General features: G+C 37.3%; 1 protein-coding gene across 8 annotated transcripts in view; it reads left to right on the top strand.

Annotated features, from left to right (window-relative positions):
- Positions 1 to 17,672, top strand: part of ARID1B (AT-rich interaction domain 1B) — a 378,713-nt gene that overhangs the window by 122,525 nt on the left and 238,516 nt on the right. For 7 of the 8 annotated variants that reach the window (XM_074368093.1, XM_074368095.1, XM_074368089.1 and 4 more), the window contains exon 4: positions 12,409 to 12,519. The exons of the other annotated variant lie outside the window; for it this stretch is intronic. In XM_074368093.1, coding sequence (XP_074224194.1) covers positions 12,409 to 12,519 — 111 coding nt within the window. The remainder of the gene's footprint in view (positions 1 to 12,408; positions 12,520 to 17,672) is intronic. 8 annotated transcript variants of the gene reach the window in all.

The raw sequence follows: 17,672 nt of genomic DNA, 5'->3' as shown, positions 1-17,672 counted from the left end.
GTTACTAACTATGAAATATTTTACCCTTCCAGCTGGTAGAATTATTTCAGATTCTTGAAGGAAATACTGGATATTACCAATGCATACTTCTCAAGGTACAACTTTTGTCTTTTTAATATTTTTTTGACTTCAGGTTTACTGGAAAAATTGCAGAAGGCAGACAGGAAAAGCAAAACATAAACTATGTATTGAATCCCTCTGTGCTTGGGTGTGCTCTGTATGCTATGCTGGGAGTCCAGAGTAAGACGTTGTGTCTGAAGTGAAGAACTCCAGTTGAATAGAAGGGTCAGCATATGCAGGTGACATTACAGCAGGAGAGGTGTATTTTCAAGCTATGATTGGATATTAGTAGAAGTGTCCCAGTGGAGGTCTTGAAGAATAAATAAGAGTTTGCTGGTGAGAGAAGAAATGATCTTGGGGTAGGACCAGTTAGTTCTCTGTGAGAACAGAGGTAATGCCCAACCCTGAATGATACTGAACTGGACTCTAACATTGGGGTTTGATAGTCAAGGTCATTTAGAAGGACCATATTAATTAGGCTTGGAACTGGTGTCTTATGTTGCTTTTTCTCGATGATTAAGAAAGAAATAAAAGGTTATTGTTCAGTAATTTTTTTTAATCGAAAATAATTCTAGTTCAGCAGTTCACTTGTAACAGTGGACCACTCAGTAGTTAAGCCAAGTGGAAGTCTAAGTCTATTTATATATGCGTAGGTAGACACAAGTGTTTATATTTTCTAAAATACCTTTATTTAGCCATCTTTGTGGACAGAATTTTTCAAAAGGAGATGCAGTAAACAAAGTATTTGGCAAATCGGCATCATTTTGAAAAGAAGGAGATAGCATTGGAACATAAGGGTAAAATATTTCATAGTTACTTTCTACTGAAGTCTCTGAAGGAATTCAGAAGTTCCATTAAGCATGTTGATGGTGATCCATTGTGGCATAAACATTTCTTTATTATTATTGTTACTTATTTATTCTAATCTTTGTTTCTTATTCTTTATAAGACAGAATAATACTAATTTATAAGCCACTCCTATTCGGCAGCTTTTGGAGAAAATTAACCATAGGAGGTCTGTGTTAAATTACTGAAGTGGTCATATTATTTGCTTTACAGGATTTTATTGTAAGAGCAAAGACAGGGATGTTTATAGTTTGCTGCCATTGATTGCCTAGCACTCAGATGTTAACACAGGAGTCTGTTAAGTAACTTGATAATAAAAGCAATTGGAATGTCGATTGATAAAGATATTCTTTGCTTTAAAGGTGATTCCTACCTTAGCCAGGGGTGTCCTTTGCATTTGACTCTCCTCCTTCCTTCTTGCTGACTTGCTTACAGTTGTCTTAGGTGTTGAACCAGGGCTGAGGAATTTCATTTTACGTTTAAAGAGCTTGTAAGCATCTGAGGAGGAAACTTTTAAGTTAACCTGCAGGTCTCTCCAAGGCCCGCTCCTAGGCTGATTTCTGCTTGTTGGCTTGGGTAGCCAACCACGTAACTGCTTCTAGACTTGGGTTGGAGCCACTCCTGGGAGCTCGGGTGGTGCTCAGATGGCTGGAACCAGCAGCAGGCTGCGTGGTGGGCCTTTGTCTGGCCTGGCCAGAGGTTAGAAAAACTGGAATGAGAAAGTGGTGACTTCCCTCTCTCTGCTACTTTTCTCTCTTGAGAGACAGAGCAGTATATTAAAAGCTCATCACTAATTTTGAATATACAAGTAGATATAATTTGCTGCCCTAAAAGTTTCAGTTTATATAGAATGATCAGTTCCATGTGTGTATTTGTGTGCAGTTTGGTTATTCCTGAAAGCTTCTTAAATAAACAAATAGAAAAAACTACTGGAGAATGAAGAAACACATTTTGAGAATGTTAGGATTTGATGTGAATGTTTTGTTGTTGTTTCTGGTTGTTGTAAAAATCAGGGTGATCCTATGCAACTATGTCTGCCTGGGTCTTTGCTTTTATTTTATAAAAGTGGAGAAAAGCAAGAAAAATTCTCACATTTTATACAGATTATCTCCAGTAATAAAGCATTTTTGGCTCTTTGATGGAGAACTTTCAATAGTTATTCTTTTTATGTTTTGGGTTGTAACTGGCACTCTAACTGCATTGGATTATAATTTGATAATTTTCATGTTTAAAATATTTTTAAAATAATTTTTTCTTTCAAGTACCAGAATCAAAGGAAAACAAAGCCAGGAAGTGAGGAATTATATAGCAATAACAATATTTTCAATACTTAGTTTACTTTTAGAAAGATAACGGAAGCTTCCCCCTGAGAAGAGCACCCTGAAAGCCACAGACAGGCTTGGAGCGTGTGCGCAGCCCGGTCCTGGTTTAGGCTGCGCTCAGACTGTCTGGTGTCTGGTTGTTAGAGAGTATCTGGCTTGTTCAGAAATATGCGAAAGATCCAGTCGGCTGGCCATGACTGTCTGCTGTGGTGGTAGAAGAGGAAAATCTTACATTGTTTAAGATGTGTTTTATTAAAAGCTGAAAAAAAACCCTCAAAACACAAGAGCAGGATTTGATCTAAAAAATCATTGAAGTTCCAACCATACCCTGCTTCTAACACAGCTGTAATGGTAGGTGAGCTTTTTCCATTCTTTGTGTCACTTTTTTCTTCCACCTCTCCACCATCTCCATCTCTGTCTCTAACTGCGATGGAGCTGTGGGACTGAACTGGACGTCCTGACCCTTGGGTGCACTTGGGACGTGATCTCTAGCTCTTTATCCCAGTTGCCCAGACTCAGCGAGCGGGTGGAGGAGGAAGCCTGTCCCTCTGTGGACGGGAACATTGTGTGGAGCTGGCTCTCACCTGACTGCGGCTCTCTTTGTACCCCTTCAACCTGCTCTCTTCTCTGATGACCCACCCCATTCCCCCTATTGGTATTGAGGGATGAAGTTGAAGATAGAGTCGGTTATGCAGTTAAAAGCATCGTCCAGGTTCATTATGTTTATTCATACAATTCTCCTTCCTTGATATTCAAATTCTGGCACTAGGGAGATTGAGAAATTTTTGGTTTTCCTGGATTGTTTTTTTGCTACTCTCAGCTATCTTCATTTGTCTTTAAATACTCATTTCAATTTGTTAAAGTATGGAAAATGAAGTGAAACATAACTTACATATATATCATTAAAATTCTTCCTTCATCAATCTTTGATTTTTAAAAATTCTTAGAGTAACAGGCTCTGTGTATGTTGTATTCCAGAAGATGATTATCTGCAGATGTTTGACACATAGGGTTACTTTTAGAATTGCATTGCTTGTGTGGGCAATGGCCACCTTTTTTTTCTGAAAGGATAGTGGGACCAGCCCCAGTTCACTGACTGATTTCCCTCACAGTGCTAGGCTTTTGGCGAGAGAGAGGAATGGATCTATGTGTCTTTGCATTAGCCTTGGGAGTGAAAGAAAGATAGAGATACAGGGTAAAGCAGAGCCAGTGTGTAAGTGCACAGCTGAGGTTTTCTTAAAAAAAGGAGGAGAGGAGAATTGTCTGTATCAGGATCACCTGGGGTGTTTGCTCAAGTTTTCTTACTCCAAACCATGGCGGATGGATATTAGTTCATATAGTAATAGTAACCCTCAGAGGTCATACAGCAAGTTGTGCCTGAATGTGGTGGAGCTTGGGTTTGATCCCAACTCAGTTTTAATCTAAAGAATTTACTGTCTTCTTTAGTATTATTCACAGTAGAGATACATTTTGTTCCAGCGGTAGCCTGATATGCAAGCCTTAAGGCCACTGTTACGGAACTTTGCAGTTGTTAACCCAGGGTTTTTCAAACTTAAGTGAGCATTAGAGTTGCCTGGAAGGCTTGTTAAAACACAGATTATTGAACCCTACTCCCAGAATTTCTGACTGTTTGGTTTGGACTGTGGGTGAGTTACTCAACCCCTGTGCCTCAGTTTCTTCATCTGAAAACAGTACTTATTTAATGGAGTTGCTTTCGAGGCTACGAGCTGACTCAGTGAGTGAAACACGTGGAAGAGTGCGTGGTGAATAGCACGTGTTACCTCACTGTTAGCCGCTCCTTCCAGCAGCGTCACGGCCTCAGGAGAAAGTCCCAGTTCAGTGGGTCAGTGAAATGTTTGATTGGTGGTCCTCTCTCTGTTCTCCAGTCCTCTCAGGGTTCCTCTTTGCTGCAGGTGTAGGGGCAGCTGCAGCCTCATGTGTACTGGGAAGTTGTGTGTCAGAGTAACATTCTTGTTGATGGCAGGCTACAACTGTAGTGAGGAATCTATTATCAATATTAATGAGACTTATCAGAAAGAACATTTCATAAAGTAGCTTGGACAAGCCTCTTGTTTTTCTAGAATATTTTTTTAAAATATGGAAATAATTGTTTTTTGAATTCTTAGAAAATAAACAGTATTCTAAACCTAGCCTTTGAACTCATTGGTATATATAGTGTATTACAGGGAATATGGCTTTGATATAAACTTAGGATCTGTCTTTGGAATCAGTAGGTAAAAAACCATTTGAACTTTGGTTGTGTAATTTTCTTTTTTTAACTAATATAAAAGAGCAAGGGTAAAGGACGATGTAGAAGAAAGTATTGATATAGACTTGGAACTAAAGTGATCTCCCATGATCCTAAACAGATGCCAATCATGATATATAAAAACCCTGTTCATCAGCACTGGGAGACTCTGACCCTGAACCTTCCCGGGTTAGCTCAACCCAATATGGTTTCCAGAGTAGGAGACTTAGAAAAACTTGTTCAAGGTCGCACAGCTAGTGAGTGCTCTTGAAGTTGGAATTTGAGCCTAAATTGGTTTGACTCAAAGGTTCTTGGTCTTTGGAGAGATCTGTCGCTGGAGAAGGCATCTTGGAGTCAGTGAAATAGGAAACTGGGCCTTTAACAGGCTGGATCAAGGTAAATGTAAGATTGTAAGATTTAGGCAAGGAGGGCAGCTTGGTCAGGAGATGCGGTCCAAAGGGTCACTGAGTCAATAGTAAGGAGATTTAACCTTGGGGTTCCAGGGGAGAGTGAAACAGGCAAGATTAATTTATTTAAGATTATAGAGGGATTTTTTTTTAAAGACAGCTAAGTATTAGGATTAAGTAGTACAGCAAACATGTTAAAGATAAAATGGGAGGTTAAGAAATTGTGAACGATTAAATGATCAATGCGTAGTGGGCTTTCTTGGGAGAGTGAGGACTGAAGGCAAGGGACCAATTAAAAAGTTCTTGTAGTCCTTCGGGTGAAAGCTGGAGTCAGCATCACAGTCTTAGCCCCAATTCTGGATTCCTGAACTTGTCTTTCGTACTGTTCACTCCATTTTCAATTAAATGGAAATTTTCAAACAATAAACAGAAGGAGACAGAGGTATAATGAGCCCTGTGCAGCCATCACGCAGCCTTCAGTGATTATGTGGCCGGTCTTGTATGCAGGCTCTCTCTCCCTTCACCCCCAGCTCCCACCCTCAATATTATTTTGAAATATATCCTGGATAATGTATCATTTAATCTGTAAATATTTCAGTATATAACTCTGAATGATAAAGAGCTTTTAAAAAGAAACATAATACAGTTATCACACTTAAAATACAATTTTTTCAGGGAACTATATTCAGTGTCTTGTAATAGCTTATAATGAAAAAGAATAGGAAAAGGAATGAATATATATATATGTGTGTATATATATATATCTATCTATATCTGAGTGACAGTGTTGTACACTAGAAACTAACATTCTAAATCAACTGTAATATAAAAAAATGTTAAAAATACCATGCTGAGCATACAGTAAGGGCTCAGTGAAAGGCATCAAATCAAACCACACACAGACACACACAGTTTTTTCATGCCAATTATCCAATGTTCAAATTTCCAGTAGTTTCATAAATGGAAGAAATGTTTTTGATTAATTTATATTCTGAGGTAGTTTAATCAAGATCCAAATAAAGTCCGATCCTACAATTGGTTGTTACCTTTTCATCTCTAGGGTTTTCCTCTGTCTCCATCTCTCCCTTTCTCTTTTTCTTTTTTCTATTACAACTTACTTACTGAAAAAACTGGGTCATTTGTCTAGTAGAGGTTCTCACAGTATGAGATTTGCTGATTGATTTGCTATGGTTTAATGTATTCCTCAGTCTTTTTTAACTTCCTATAAACTGATAGGTATATAAGCTTTATCAAACTCATTAGCAGGATGTTTTTTTTTTTCTTTTGCTAGAGTATTTCATTGCTGTTTTATCCATTAGGAGGTAAAGGATGTGTTGATTTTTCTCTTTTGATGGCACCATTGATGCTCACCATAGTCTTTCCCTCCCTCTAATTTCCAGTAAATATATGTATATACACACACACACACACACACTTTTTTTTTTTTTACTACATTCTTTTGCAGACATCTTTTTGCCTTAAGACTGCCAGTAACAAACAGCAAAATGTGTTTTGTAGCACATTGCTACCAGGCAGTATAGCTGTTAACATGATAAATATTCTTGGACATGAGCCCAAGTTTTGTTCAGTTTTATGTGTTTGTCCTCATACATTTATTTTTGAATTGCTGTATCTAATTCTAAATGTAAGCTCTTAGAAGGCGTTCAGTCATTCACCAGGCTTTTGGGTACCTGTCGGTGCTCAGTGCTGGGAACCCAAAAAGAAGTATTAGTTTAGTTCAGGAGATACACAAGCAAATAGTTAAAGAATTTATAATTCTGCATTTTAGGAGCACATCTGAGGTCGGCATGAGGTTGTTGTTTGGGGGCGTGGTGGAGTTAATTTCTAGCAGGATCTTGAGGACAGCCAGATGCTTTGCAGACATGGAAAGAAGGGCATTCACCTGGACCGAGAGAGCTGCACGTGCAGACAGGTGGCCCTCTGGGAGCCTGTGAGCAGTCAAGTGGGTGAAGCTGAGGACTTGCACTGGCCCTGGGGAAGGCCAGGGTGAAGCTGAGGTGGCAGCTGGAGGTTGTTTGACAAGCTTTTCTGTGCCAAGCCGAGGACTGTGGGCCTCCTTCTGCAGGCACACGGAGGAGGCCTTTTCCAAGCAATAGCACACCGTGGCTGTTTGTATTTTAGCAAGTCTGCTCTGGTGGTGTGGCAGGCACAAGGCTGCAGTGGAAAGGGGCTGGCAGTTGGAGGAAGAGGAAGGGGATGGACTTGGCCATGATTTTAGGTTTGGTCATGTGCAGATGTACACGGATGGTGAAAGAGATGAGTTGTGTGGGAAGGCTCTGAGGAGCCCCACGTGGATGGTGACGCCCTTGATGAGGTGGCGACCTGAGGGAGGAGGAGCAGGTAGGAGAGTCATTTCTTGACAATATGAGTGCAGGAGACTGGTTCGTAATGCAGATAAAATATATTGGACTTGAAGCAGAGAGATTTGGGAATCATCACCATCCAGGCGTCAGTGTGGAGTCCTTGGGTGAAAGAGAGGAACCCGCTGAGGAGCCTTGAGTGAATGTCATCTGAGGCGGTACGATGGGTCTCTCTATCTTGCTTTCCATCAGCCTGTGGGCTTGAAACAACTGTTTGATGATAATGAGTGGTAGGGAGAGTGGCCCTGTATTCAAATTTGTAGGGGGTTTTGAATGTTAATATTTCTTCTATTCATAATATTGTAATTGAATGTTTTGGAAAGTATCCCATATATAAAATATTTGTTATAATTTTTGAAAGAGGAATTTAGGAGAATAAGAGGAAGTGTAGGATAATACCTTAAAAAGTTAACTTAGATTAAATCCGTATTATGATAGTGCTTGAAGCTTCCTGCTGTCTGTAAAGTACAGTTGGGATTTGTCTACCATGTTGAGATACTAGCCCTGTGCTCAGACTCTAGCTGTGCGAGTTGCTTAAGGTTTTGTTTCTTCATGGTAGAAGACAAGGTGCTGGATAATAGGGACTTTCTCATGGGGTTGTTGTATAGACAGACTGCACAGTGCCTGTCACAGAGCCCCGCCTACAGTGTCAGCTGGCCTGGCAACAGTGTTTCATTAGGGCGTTCCTGAGGACGCAGGTGGGTTGACTGTATCATTCTCAAAGTAGGTTCTTTATAGATTTTTATTGTTTTCTTTTTGGAGAGGATATTTTACATTTATAAATGTACAAACTAAAAATAGGTCAGTAGCATGCAAAGTTTCTCGAGCAGAGTGACGGTTTCACTTGCGTGGGGCAGCCCTGTGTGGCCAGTGGGCGTCGTCTCTGTGGAGCTGAGCCCATCTCCCCCCACTGCCGCGTCGTACATGCAGGGACCCTTTCTGTGTCCTGTCGGTGGTTGGGGTTGATGGTAGGAGTTCACAAAGCAGGAAGAGAAAAGGAGCAAGAAATTATTCTGACCTAGATCTTGCAGGGTGTTTTGAGGCTACTGAGATCCCCATCACCTCACTCTGGATCACTGCAGTAGTAATAAGTGCCATCACCATTCTCTTTCTGGTACATCTGTACTTCATTTGATTGTTGAGAAAACATCTCTTAAATATCACGGTAATAATCACATGTTCTAGATCTAGAAGCCATAGTGGCTCCCTGTTGCTTTTTGTTTCAGATCTGAACTCCCTGCAGGTCTTTAAAGACAACCAGGTTTTGCTAACTTCTGGACTTACCCTTCCCAGCCTCTTGGTACCACAGCCATTTGTTTGTCTAAGCTGTTGTCTTTTGTTACTGTCTACCCACCCTCCCACCTCTTCCCAGTCTCAGTTTGCTGCCTTTTATACTGTGGTTAGGCATATTGTGATGCTAAGATAAACATCTTTAGTAGAGTGATGGACTGTTAGTGTAAATTGACACTTTCTTTGTTGAGAGCACTTTGCCAGCCTCCATGAAAATTTTAAATGTACCAGCCCTTTGGCAGAAATTCCACTTGTGGAGATACATGCTACAGAAATATTTCACTTGAAGATGTTTGCACAAGGATGTTCTGAGAACAACCCAGATGTCCATCAATAGGGGACTGGTAAAATAAGCCACAGGACTGACAAACAATACAATACTATGTAGCATAATAAAAAGAATAAAGTAGATATTTAGATGCAGATAAATAAGGCGATCCACAATGTATTGCTAAGGGACCAAAGAATAGACTGTGTACAAAAATATATCCTTATTGCTTTTAAAGGAAGACCGGTTTAAATTTATTTTTGTACTTGGTTATGCACTGAAAGATTGTGGAAAGATAAATAACAACCCGTTAGCAGGAACGTTTGTGGAGGGAATCATGGGAAGGAGGAGGCAATCTTTCTTTTCATTGTTTATCTCTTTGTATCTTTCAAATGCATACCACGGGAATATTTTTCCCTTTTCATTTTTGAAAGATTTCCTGGACATTTTATTCTACATTTTCTTCAGAGTCTCATGTTGCCATTAGTACTTAATTCTTTCATTATAAAAGAAAAGAAGCACTCTTGCTCCTAACCTTTCCAGTGTACCCAGGTGACAGTTTTCACACTGTAAGATGTTAAGATGGAGTGGTCCATGCAAGGTTTTCAGTATAAATGTCTAGACATTTGTTAAAAGTAACATCTACGTGAAAACTTCTGAAATAAATGTGTAAGTGCCCCTATCCTTAGCTCTTTTCACACTTCTGTTGTTTTTTGAGTCAGTCTCCCTTTATCTTTGACCCATAGCATAAAGAAGGTTAAAACCAGAATCCATCAATGGTGAAAAGTTGTGGGTGAATTGAAGAAAAATAATACTAACAAAGGACTCTGAGAGGGTTAACCACATTCCCCTTGCGTGGTTCTTCTGTGTTGCAGTATTATCACAGTGTAATCTTCTCTTCAACAGTCACAGCCGTGTGTATGTGTGGCGGAAGAACGCAATGATAGTGTGTGAACTGGTGTACAAGCTAGTGTGCGCTGGTTTAAACTTAGTAATAACAGAGATGGCAATGATGTGTTAAAAATGAAGGCTGTACTTACTGGTTTGTTTATGCTTTGTTGTTTGTTTACAACGTGTGATGCTCAACATAGTTCTTGTTTTCTGATCCTGACACTGCCCTCAAATTGTCTATTAAATTATTTATTCCTACTTACTCTTCCTGAGATGAAAATAAGTACCTACCAGAGAATGAATATAGCTCTGAAGGGGAAAAAGCACAGGTTTGTTATGAGATATAACTTTTATCTTTATTAAAGCTGCCAAATGTAGACTTTATAGCCCCTGTGTAAGTTGTATTCAGGTGATGATTGTTTTAGGTTAAAACCTGGTTACCTTTTCTGGATGTTCTCTCAGTTAAATGAATCCTTCTGCTCAACTTAAATTGAGGCAGAGCAAGGTCCATTTTCAGTGATCCTCACTAAATTTTGTTGGTTTTATTTCCAACTGTATTTAATAATTGAAAGCCTCTTGTGGTTGGGAAAGCCTTAAAAAATGAAATGTAAAGTCATAGTAAAATTTTCTGATGGCTTTCTTAGTCTGTTAGTTCAGTGCTGCTTATTTTAGCGGGGACAGCATCTGAATTAAAATGTGTGTTTACTATAGTTGTAATGGTCTTTTTCAACTCTTTTAAAAATCAGTTCATATAACTACAAAGAGAAAACAAAAGGAAATTTAAAAGGCTAATAAGCAGAGGGCATGTGAGCCTGCCTGTTCCTGTTTCTTAACAGAAGTTTACTAAAACAAGTATCTGAGCACTGCCCGTAAACCTTGTGTGCACAGACGCGTGTTTGAGGCACAGGCAGGGATCTGCTCATTTGTTTGCCCGTTGTGAGGCTGTCCTGCACCTTTGTGGGGGTTTTTGTAACAGAGTGAAGGCCCCTGAATGGAGGCCTTGTGCCATGCTTGATTTGAAATCCTCTCTGTTAATCTAGAGGAACCTGCAGGACACGCAGCTGGAAGTCCATGTGACAAGTGTGAAAGTCTTGGATCCAGAGCAAGTGGTGTGTGTGGAGGGTAGGGTGTGAGAATGGTAATCATCTTTGGCTTTTGTCCCCTGCAGCCTAATTGTTACCCTCTGCCAGCAGCCGGACTGAAGAGTTACCCTTTTAAGTATCCTTGGATTGCCTGTGCTCAGAGACCTCACCTGTTACCAGATGAAAACCTGGACACCTCGGTGTGATTCTCTTACAGGAGTGCAGTACTGACTGGGCATTCTGCATCACTGGTAGCGGTTAGGTATCTTGATTGGTTGTGTGCGTGTAAATGTGTGTAGGTTTATGTGAAGGGAACGAGTTGCTAGGGAAGTGCTGGATTGTTGGCATGCTCTTCAGAACCTGTGTGAAGGCAGGTTGCACCAGCACTTGGCTGGTTAAGTCTAGTTGGTACAGCTTGTGTGCTTTTAGTACCAGCTATTGATCCAAAGTTTCTTGGCTTCAGAAGCTGTGTAATTTTAAGTGTATACCGTGTGAGAAAGGGGTAGGCCAGCAGGAGCTTTTTATAGGGTTTCAACTGATTAACATTAATTTTTAAAGTAATATTTTGAGGATTTAACAGAAGTAGAATTTATATATAATGTTTCTTTAATTCTAACACATATTTAAGCTGACAGAGGAAGGGAGAGAATTTTATTTTTAAGTGATATTTTCCATTCTTTTTTCCTCTCTAATCAGAAACTGGTTCTTCAACTTTCAGTGCCAATTAAGACATGCTATAATGAGCATTTAACATTCTGTCCTGCCGTCTGATTTCAGGTACAAATGGTGGTTGAATGTTTAGTAACTGAGCGTACATGAGACAGCTAGAGATCTGGTCTCCAGTAAGTTTGGTGTGGTGTAGTATTTGGTTTATATAACATGATTTCATCCTCATACCAAAACCATGCAGAATACCTCCAGGAAAAAGGTTCAGTTGGGTGCCAGAAAGGCTATGTTAACAATAAGTTTCTTGCACCTCAGCAGGTTTTTGGGGTGTGTTTTGTTCCCCACTACTATTTTATTCTTTATTGTGGTTCTCTGGAAAGTATGCCACAGCAACATGTGGAATTCTATACATGAGTGTTTATTGGTTTTGTAGAAACTTCAGAATACTGTGAGCTTAATAACTATGTTGTTTTTGTGGGTTACTGAGAGGGCATATTAAAAGTCAGTTGATAGTAAATTTTTCATTGATTGTTTTAATATTTTCAAGGTAATATTAAAGGAAGTTCAGCCAAAGTCAGAATTGAATAATACCATGAGCTTTTGGTTTCCTCTGGTTTGAGTTTGAGTATAACTGGCTTTCTTCTCCATCTTTTACTGACTGTCACCTTCCTGCAAAACTCAAATACGGACTTTAGTTTGTATGGTTGCATAATAAATTTAGTTGTTAATTATATGTATTTTTGCTTTTGAAGATTCAGTACTTTTTATATTTTGTTTTTGCTTTTGATAAAGTGTTACAGAAATGATAGCGATAACATATTTATATGTCTGATTAAATGTAACATGAGTTGATAGTTTGTGATAAGCCTTTGGTACATTTTCTTTGCCAGAGAAGCTTATAACCCACTGAGAAATTTATGAAGTGCTTTATGTTTGTGTTTGTCTAGGACATGTCTCAGGAAGGCTATGGAACTAGGTCTCAACCTCCTCTGGCTCCCGGAAAACCTAACCATGAAGACTTGAACTTAATACAACAAGAAAGACCATCAAGTTTACCAGTAAGACTATTAATGTGCTGATTTAGAGGTGTAATTAGTTACAGATTTCTAAAAAGAGCGCTTGTTTTTTGTTTTTTCTACTTTATGTTAAGACGTGGGGGAGAAGTTTCTGGATTTCAGATACATTTGTGGTTTATTAATTTTTTTAGAGTTTCCATCTTGAAGGAATGTGTAGTCTTGAATAAGTTTGTTTTATTTGTAGGTATCTCTGAGTCTGGTGATTGTATGTATCTCTAGTCCAGTTGGAAGCTTTTATTTGGCTGATAGGTTTTGTGGCAGAAAGACGTTTCTGATGTACAGTTGTGCTTTGCATAGCCTGTTGCTTTCTGGTGGTGATTCAGAACAGAGGTAACTATATAAGAGTTAAATGTAAAGAAATTCCCATTTGTTAAAGGATATAAATGATAAGATAAAGCATCCAGTGGTAGTTTGAATATCTTCTGGGATTTTATGTAATGAGAAATCACCCAATCTTTTTTCACCCAGAAGAAAGTATTTTAGTTTAAAATTGGAAAAAGCAGCTGCTAAGTATTTACTCCAGCAAGTCAGTGTGTTGGGTTTATATTCACTGGAGTAGTAGCTGTGTTACAGTATTATAGGGCACATGTTAATGCTCTTAAATAATTCATCTGTGCTTAATTTTCTTTCTTTTTTATCATGGGCAACCTCATTTAAATGAGGTTTTTCTTATGAATTAAAAGACTACTTCTGTGCAAACAAATTTTTATATTTATTTTCTTGTTAAAATATTTTGATTTGAAGAATTATCATTACTGCTTAATCTCTATTAAGAAGTTTTATTTAAGATGGAAGTTCAGGCTAGCCATAATTTTAATTTGAATTTGAAATATGTTCACATTAAGTAAGATTTATGATATTACTTTTAAACATTTAAGAACCGGCATTTGTAAAGAATGTTATACATTTGGTGTGCATACAATACCCATTTTTAAGTTAAATGTAGCCTTAGAGGAGAAGGTAAGTGATGGCTACAGAGTGTATAGTATCTTTGAATCTGATGCACATGTGTTTGAAATCCTAATTTTTAATAGCTTTTATTTCTGTCTTCGGAGGTGGGTGAAATTTATTGTGGTCACTTTTTGGTCATATTGGAATATTTATTCTTTAGTTATTTGGTTTTTGAAGGAGTGGAAAAGGTGATGGATTCTATATTATGCTGCAAGCTTTTTTCTTTAGCAGATAGACAATTCACAGCTTGGTGAACATTGTGTGTGTATGTGTGTGTGTGTGTATGCAATTGTTTGTGAATGCTGTTGATAAATGCAACATTTGCTGAATATTTGGAAATTGGCTTGTGGTTTTAAGGATTTAAATTGACTCAAGAGAAGCAAGTGGACAGTGAATTCCACTTCTTTCCCAAGATTTTCAGTGTTTCTAGAGGAGCTAGAAACTTTGTCATTATCTGGTGATGTGAACAGTTGAACAGGTTGGAGAATTTGTTATAAATTGATACCAATTTTCTACGTAGCTCTAATGGTTGGCACTGTACTACTTTCTTCTATCTCTTTGAACTTGGTGTCACTCAGTGAGCTGTGCTGCTTTTCATGGCTCTGCTCTGGGATGGATGGTTGACGTTAAGCTAACGCTAGAAGGGAGTGAAGTGTGGTCGTACTGCTTTGGGATGGTGCTTTTCAAGTTGAAAGGGGGCTCTTATATTCATTAATAGTTTGTCTTTCCAATTTGTTCTATTTGTATACATTTAGTGGCTTACTTTCTTCCTGAATGTTTGTCTTGCCTCCTTCCCAAGAGGATTTAAGGTTGCTCATAATATAAATTTTCTGAGGAAGCTGTTAAAAAAAGAAATGCCCTAATTGGTATTTTCTTTCTGTTTTTGTAACTCACAGATAAATAGGATGCTGATTGACTAAGTAACATTTCAATAGTCTTTTTTCAGAGAGGAAAGTTTCTAGGTTTTTATGGTATTCATCAGTTACTGAATAAATCACAAATCATAGGTCTGTTGGTGTTCCTACCTAAACGCCCCGGTCCCAATCTGTTAAGATGAAAATTGACTTTATTTAAATGAATTTTAGTGCTCCACTTTTCTTTCACCAGGCTTTGTTTGTATAGAAAATTTTTCTGTATGGGGTTTATAAATACATTTTTATTTATGTAGACACTGCATCAGTGTTTTGTACACAACTAAGGTAATTATACAGTTTTGGGAGAGATTTGTTGGTATTCTGTATGGCTCTAATATCATATATTTTAACTGTTATTAAATATTTGATTTATTTTATCTTACTTGAGATTGGAACAGCACAAGCTTTATTCAATGGCCAAAGAATGGAGAAGTCGGAACCTAGTTTGCAAATCAAGTTCTCCTCTGATTAAGTATTTTATTCTCTAACTTGGCTAAATTGATATTATAAGTACTGTGAAACTGTTATTTGTTATCACATCTGAGTTTATTATTGGGTCTTTTGTAGATTTATGCTGTGTTTTTCCTTTCAAGTGTCAGTGATATAAATTTTGTCTTTTTACTCAGGGTTAAAGGCAATCCATCATATTTGTAATCTCTAGTTTTGTAATTTTGAACTAAGGAAATTCTAAGTCTTATCTATACATTTTTTAAAAATGTAGTAAAACTGATTCTTATAATCAAGTCTTTATCCATTATATATGTGACTATAAAAAGGAAGCTTCTTAAGTAGTTGTTTAATTTTTTGCTTGAATTGAGCTAGATTGATAGGTTTTATAATATTTTTCTGCACGTGTGATATTTTCTTTAGCATATTTTTGTTACACAGTTAACTTTACAAGAAATTAAGTATTTCCTTATGCTAGATCTAGAATTTGATCCCTCAGTTAAGTTGTCCTCTTACTATTGTTTAAATTGGTATTTGTCTGTATTTGCATGTCATTAAATTCTTGGTGATCTTCAGTAACTAATGCAGTTATGTTTTCCAGCTGACTGAGCTCTTCAGCTCATGCACATAAAGCAAATGACTAATAAATTAATATTTGCCTTCTTGTTGTCTTGGGGCCATGACCATTTTACTTAGTGCACACAGACCTAAGCTCAGAACAGATCTTCCTTTATTTATAATGCCCGCTGATTCTGTACCTCTTAATCACATAGCCTTCTCCCTCTTGAGGGACATAGCTTACATACCCTTGGTATTACCATTGCTAACAAATCTTAGCATATAGCATGTGATGTAAAAATTAGCTTGAGGAACTCTATCTCTTTGGAATATTATCACTTAAAATTCAAGCACATATTATAGTTTTCTTCTGTCTCTAATATTGATGTGAAATGAAGCCATCATTAAGCAAAATACACAGTGGAAAATGTAAAAAACTGCTATAGCTTATCAGTTCCTTTATTTTATAAACATTGAGTATATCTCAATTTACATTCTAAGATAACCACCAAAATATGATTTAATATACTTTTTATTGAGTCTTTTGTTATTTTTTCATTTCTTATGGCATTTACTAGTCATCCTTTTATTGCAGTTACTTTTATAATTGTCTTGTGCCCCCCTCTCCCCATTAGACCAGGATATGTTCAGAGAATCTATTATGTTGTTCAGTAAGTATTTTCCTAATAGAATTTATGCAAGAACTTTTAAATACATTCTTCCCCCAGTTTCAGAATTTTCTTTTAATTGCTTACAGGATCTTTTCCAAAGTATTAAATTGACATCAGGAGAGCTTGTGTTCTCCATATGCTGTTGATACTAAAGGATTATATGAGTGTGATGTCTGTATTAGGCGGGTTGTTTTAGTCTTAAAACCATTTTCTTTTATTATAAAATGGAATTTGAATTTTACCTTGGTAACCTTAAGCTTCAAGAGAAGAAGTGGGTACTTCTTTATAGTTAAGCTAAAAGTAGTGTGAAAACATTATTTTTTTAGTAATGTATATTTTAAGTTGTTACAATAAATTGACAGTGATCATAATTTCAGTAAGTACAATACAGATAGATATGTTGTTAATAAAATATGAACATGTATAGAAAGTAGACAAAAAAGGTTTGATTTTTTTTTTTAAATCTTCCTTGTTCTAAGCAAATAGTGCTTTCTCCTCCAGGGATCTGAAGAATTGCTAATATTTCTCAATTTAGAAATAACTAATTTGTTTTATTCTTCAGAGAGACCTGCCACCAGTTTATGGTTCAGATAGCAGGTCCGTTATTCTGTGTACCTAAGATACAGAATATGATCAGTCATATTCTACTGTCCTTTGAGAAAGCCCATCAGGTCATTAAAAACCTCTTCCTTAAATAGGAAGTATTTAAAGAAGTAGACATGAAAAGGGTTTGATCTTTCCAAGTTTAATTTGAAAAACCCTAAATGTCACATGGAATAGTGCTTATGGCACTTTTGTTTAGTTTGCAATTTAGAAGGAAGTACTGAGGTTTAGATAAAACATATAGTTTATTTTTATTAATTACTTTTAATTTTTAAATTGTTTTGCCCTTGGTGAAAGGAAGGAGGTAGTAAATGCTGGTTGTTCTTTGAAAGAGAGAGTGTTAAACAGGATATTGGAAGCCTCAAAGAGAATGGTTTGAAAACTTATTATAGTATCACCAAGAATATTCTTTGGGTGTTAGGTTTTCAACAGAGCATACAGTGATCTGCCTTTACTGAAAAAGAATACTTTGTGTGTGTGTTTACTTTTTAGTCTTTAATGACACTTCTGTTGGGTGGTGGTAGATGGTCATGTACTTGGAGGCATGTATGAAAATTGATGACATGTTAATAGGGACATTTTAAGTGTGTAGATTTGATAACATGGTTCCTGTGAATGATTGGAAACTACTGAAAATGGCTAGGTGAAGTGTTTTTAAACTGGATTTTCATTTTAACAAGTCCTCAACCCATCTAGAAATACAGATTGGTAATAGGATCTTAACTGGGTAGTTGGCAGGTTTTTGCAAAAGTTAAAATTTACCAGGTAAGAAATAGGTATATGGCTGCTGAACGAACTCTTTCCAAACTTTTTATTTGTATCTTGAGCTTGATTTAAATGGTTGTCATTGAAAGGTTAAGAGTGTATTTGTCTTCTGTTGATTGATTGCCCTCAAATCATCCCGAACATTTAAAAAATTCTAAGTTAATAAAAGAGAAACTTAATCTATTGTCACCTTATCTCAGTGTTCAAGCATTGATAATTCCCGTGT

The sequence above is a fragment of the Camelus bactrianus genome, chromosome 8, assembly GCF_048773025.1.
Source record: "Camelus bactrianus isolate YW-2024 breed Bactrian camel chromosome 8, ASM4877302v1, whole genome shotgun sequence".
Classification (NCBI taxonomy): domain Eukaryota; kingdom Metazoa; phylum Chordata; class Mammalia; order Artiodactyla; family Camelidae; genus Camelus; species Camelus bactrianus.
This window is presented reverse-complemented; position numbering and strand designations above follow the sequence as displayed.